This window comes from Mandrillus leucophaeus, unplaced genomic scaffold (assembly GCF_000951045.1).
Source record: "Mandrillus leucophaeus isolate KB7577 unplaced genomic scaffold, Mleu.le_1.0 Scaffold1402, whole genome shotgun sequence".
Taxonomy (NCBI): domain Eukaryota; kingdom Metazoa; phylum Chordata; class Mammalia; order Primates; family Cercopithecidae; genus Mandrillus; species Mandrillus leucophaeus.
In genome coordinates, this window is record NW_012101369.1 from 34,052 (window position 1) to 36,028 (window position 1,977).

The 1,977-nt window shown below is 54.1% G+C and overlaps 1 protein-coding gene across 1 annotated transcript in view; it reads left to right on the forward strand.

Annotated features, from left to right (window-relative positions):
- LOC105535022 (pre-mRNA-processing factor 6) overlaps positions 1-1,977 on the forward strand; it is a gene marked incomplete at its 5' end in the record, with an annotated part of 44,773 nt that overhangs the window by 33,894 nt on the left and 8,902 nt on the right. Inside the window, one exon of the mRNA XM_011973976.1 lies at positions 1,336-1,474. Coding sequence (XP_011829366.1) covers positions 1,336-1,474 — 139 coding nt within the window. The remainder of the gene's footprint in view (positions 1-1,335; positions 1,475-1,977) is intronic.

Genomic DNA, 1,977 nt, shown 5'->3' on the forward strand with positions numbered 1-1,977 from the left:
TTTTTGTGCTCAGAGGAGGTCCTTGACAATTTTCTTTAACTGTACTCTTTAATTGAAAACATTTTTCAGGTCTGCTCTGTTGGCTGTAAATGCTGGTTATATTTGGCGTTGCAGTTTATTGTTTTAAATGGGTAGTTCTCAAGGGCATTGGGCTCGTGTCCCCACACACCCTCTGTCCGTCCTCTCCCAGGTCCTCGGGTGACGCTCCCTGTGCCAGGTGAGGACAGGCCCTGCTGGTTTCACTAGGTCTACAGCTGAGAATGTTGAGCCATTGTCTTTCCTTCTCTGGTGTGGTTTAATCTCAGCCTCTTCAGGGTGTCCCTGCATGTGTCCTCCTGAAGCCCTGGCTGCTCCCCATGTCCGCCCACTGGTCTGGTGTTTTGGGGTGATCTCCTTTGGGGATGTTTTGAAATGGCTCTCATGGTGTCCCCTGTAGAAGGTCACCTGGGGCCATCTGAGTGAAGAACAGGGTCATGGTGTCCCCTGTAGAAGGTCACCTGGGGCCGTCTGAGTGAAGAACAGGGCGGGGCCAGGTGTAGACTGAGATCTCTCGGCCCGTGACCTGAATATGAACTGCTGCCTTTGACCCCTGGGCACAGCGGGCAGTGCCCTCCTGCTGCCCTGCCTTCTCCCCAGTGCACGCTCACAGGGATGAGCTTGCAGGGATGAGGCGAGGCCGTAGTGCTGGGGAGCTGGTCCTCTGGAGAGCACAGTTGCTTTGCCGTGGCCCTTGCCCCACACAGTGTGATCATGTGCTCACTTTGTCTTGCTGTTGCACTCACTGAGGCCCAAAGGGGTCATTGGTGCAAGATGATGTGACTGAGGGTGGTGGGCCACAGGAGAGTCCAGGGGCGTCAGACCTGATGCCCAAGGCTGGCAGTTTTGCTCAGTAGTGACCTAAAATCACTTTCTTCCTATAAGATAATTCTTTTGGATGCCGGAAGAGTCAACCTGGGATCATAATCTTTATCAGTGGGTCCGGAGTGCGCTTGTCCTCTGTGATTCAAGATGAAAAGGCCTCCCCTGTCACAGACTGAAGTTATTGCTGCCTCCAGGACACATGGCTGTAAAAGGCCCTCTTGTGAAGTCCTCTCTCCAGCTCTGCTATTTAAACAATGCATTGCTTTGTAGAACCCTCTTCAGTAGTTGGTTTTAGAACCTTTATGGAGAGGAAAGATTTCCCCACACTCTCCCCATCGTAAAATCTGGTCAATCATTTACAGCATCGAACTTTGGAGCAGCAACTGTCTTTCTGGCGCACCCACGCCGTGGCTGAGTGTGACGTGTGTCTGGTTGATGGCCCTGACTCGGGTGACCGTGGCCTCTATCTTGCAGGGAGTCCCTGGAAGCCCTCCTACAGAGGGCTGTGGCCCACTGCCCCAAAGCGGAGGTGCTCTGGCTCATGGGCGCCAAGTCCAAGTGGCTGGCAGGGGATGTGCCCGCAGCAAGGAGCATCCTGGCTCTGGCCTTCCAGGTGGGTGAGGTCGCCTGTGCGGTGAGGGGCCTGTGCACACAGGAGCTGACCTGGGTGCTGACTGAGGCCTGAACATCTCCCACATACAACGTGGCACGTGCTGTGGCTGGGTGCACTGGAGTCCAGGGGCTGCTCCTCGGGAGCAGGGGCCGTGAAGGGGCCTAAGAGCAGGAAAGCAGCCTCCTGGCAGATACGTACCTCTTGGCCCCCGACGCCGTGTGACCACGGGTAAATGTTTCAGAGTGTAGAGCATGGGGTCACACGGGCTGAGGGTGCCCTTACGTGAGTGGACGCATTCAGACAGCCTCGCTGAGCCGGGTTGTCTGAGGGTGCCTGGTTGTCATGAGGTGTGTGTGTGTTTTTTAAGTCCTTGTCTTTATTTTCACATATAGCATCCTAATACTTCATGACATACTTTTTAATAAACTGTAGAATGCTGTATAAATGTCAGTTACTGCAGCGCAGGCTAATGTCATAGAGCGTGCCCTTCCTTGAGCAAACAT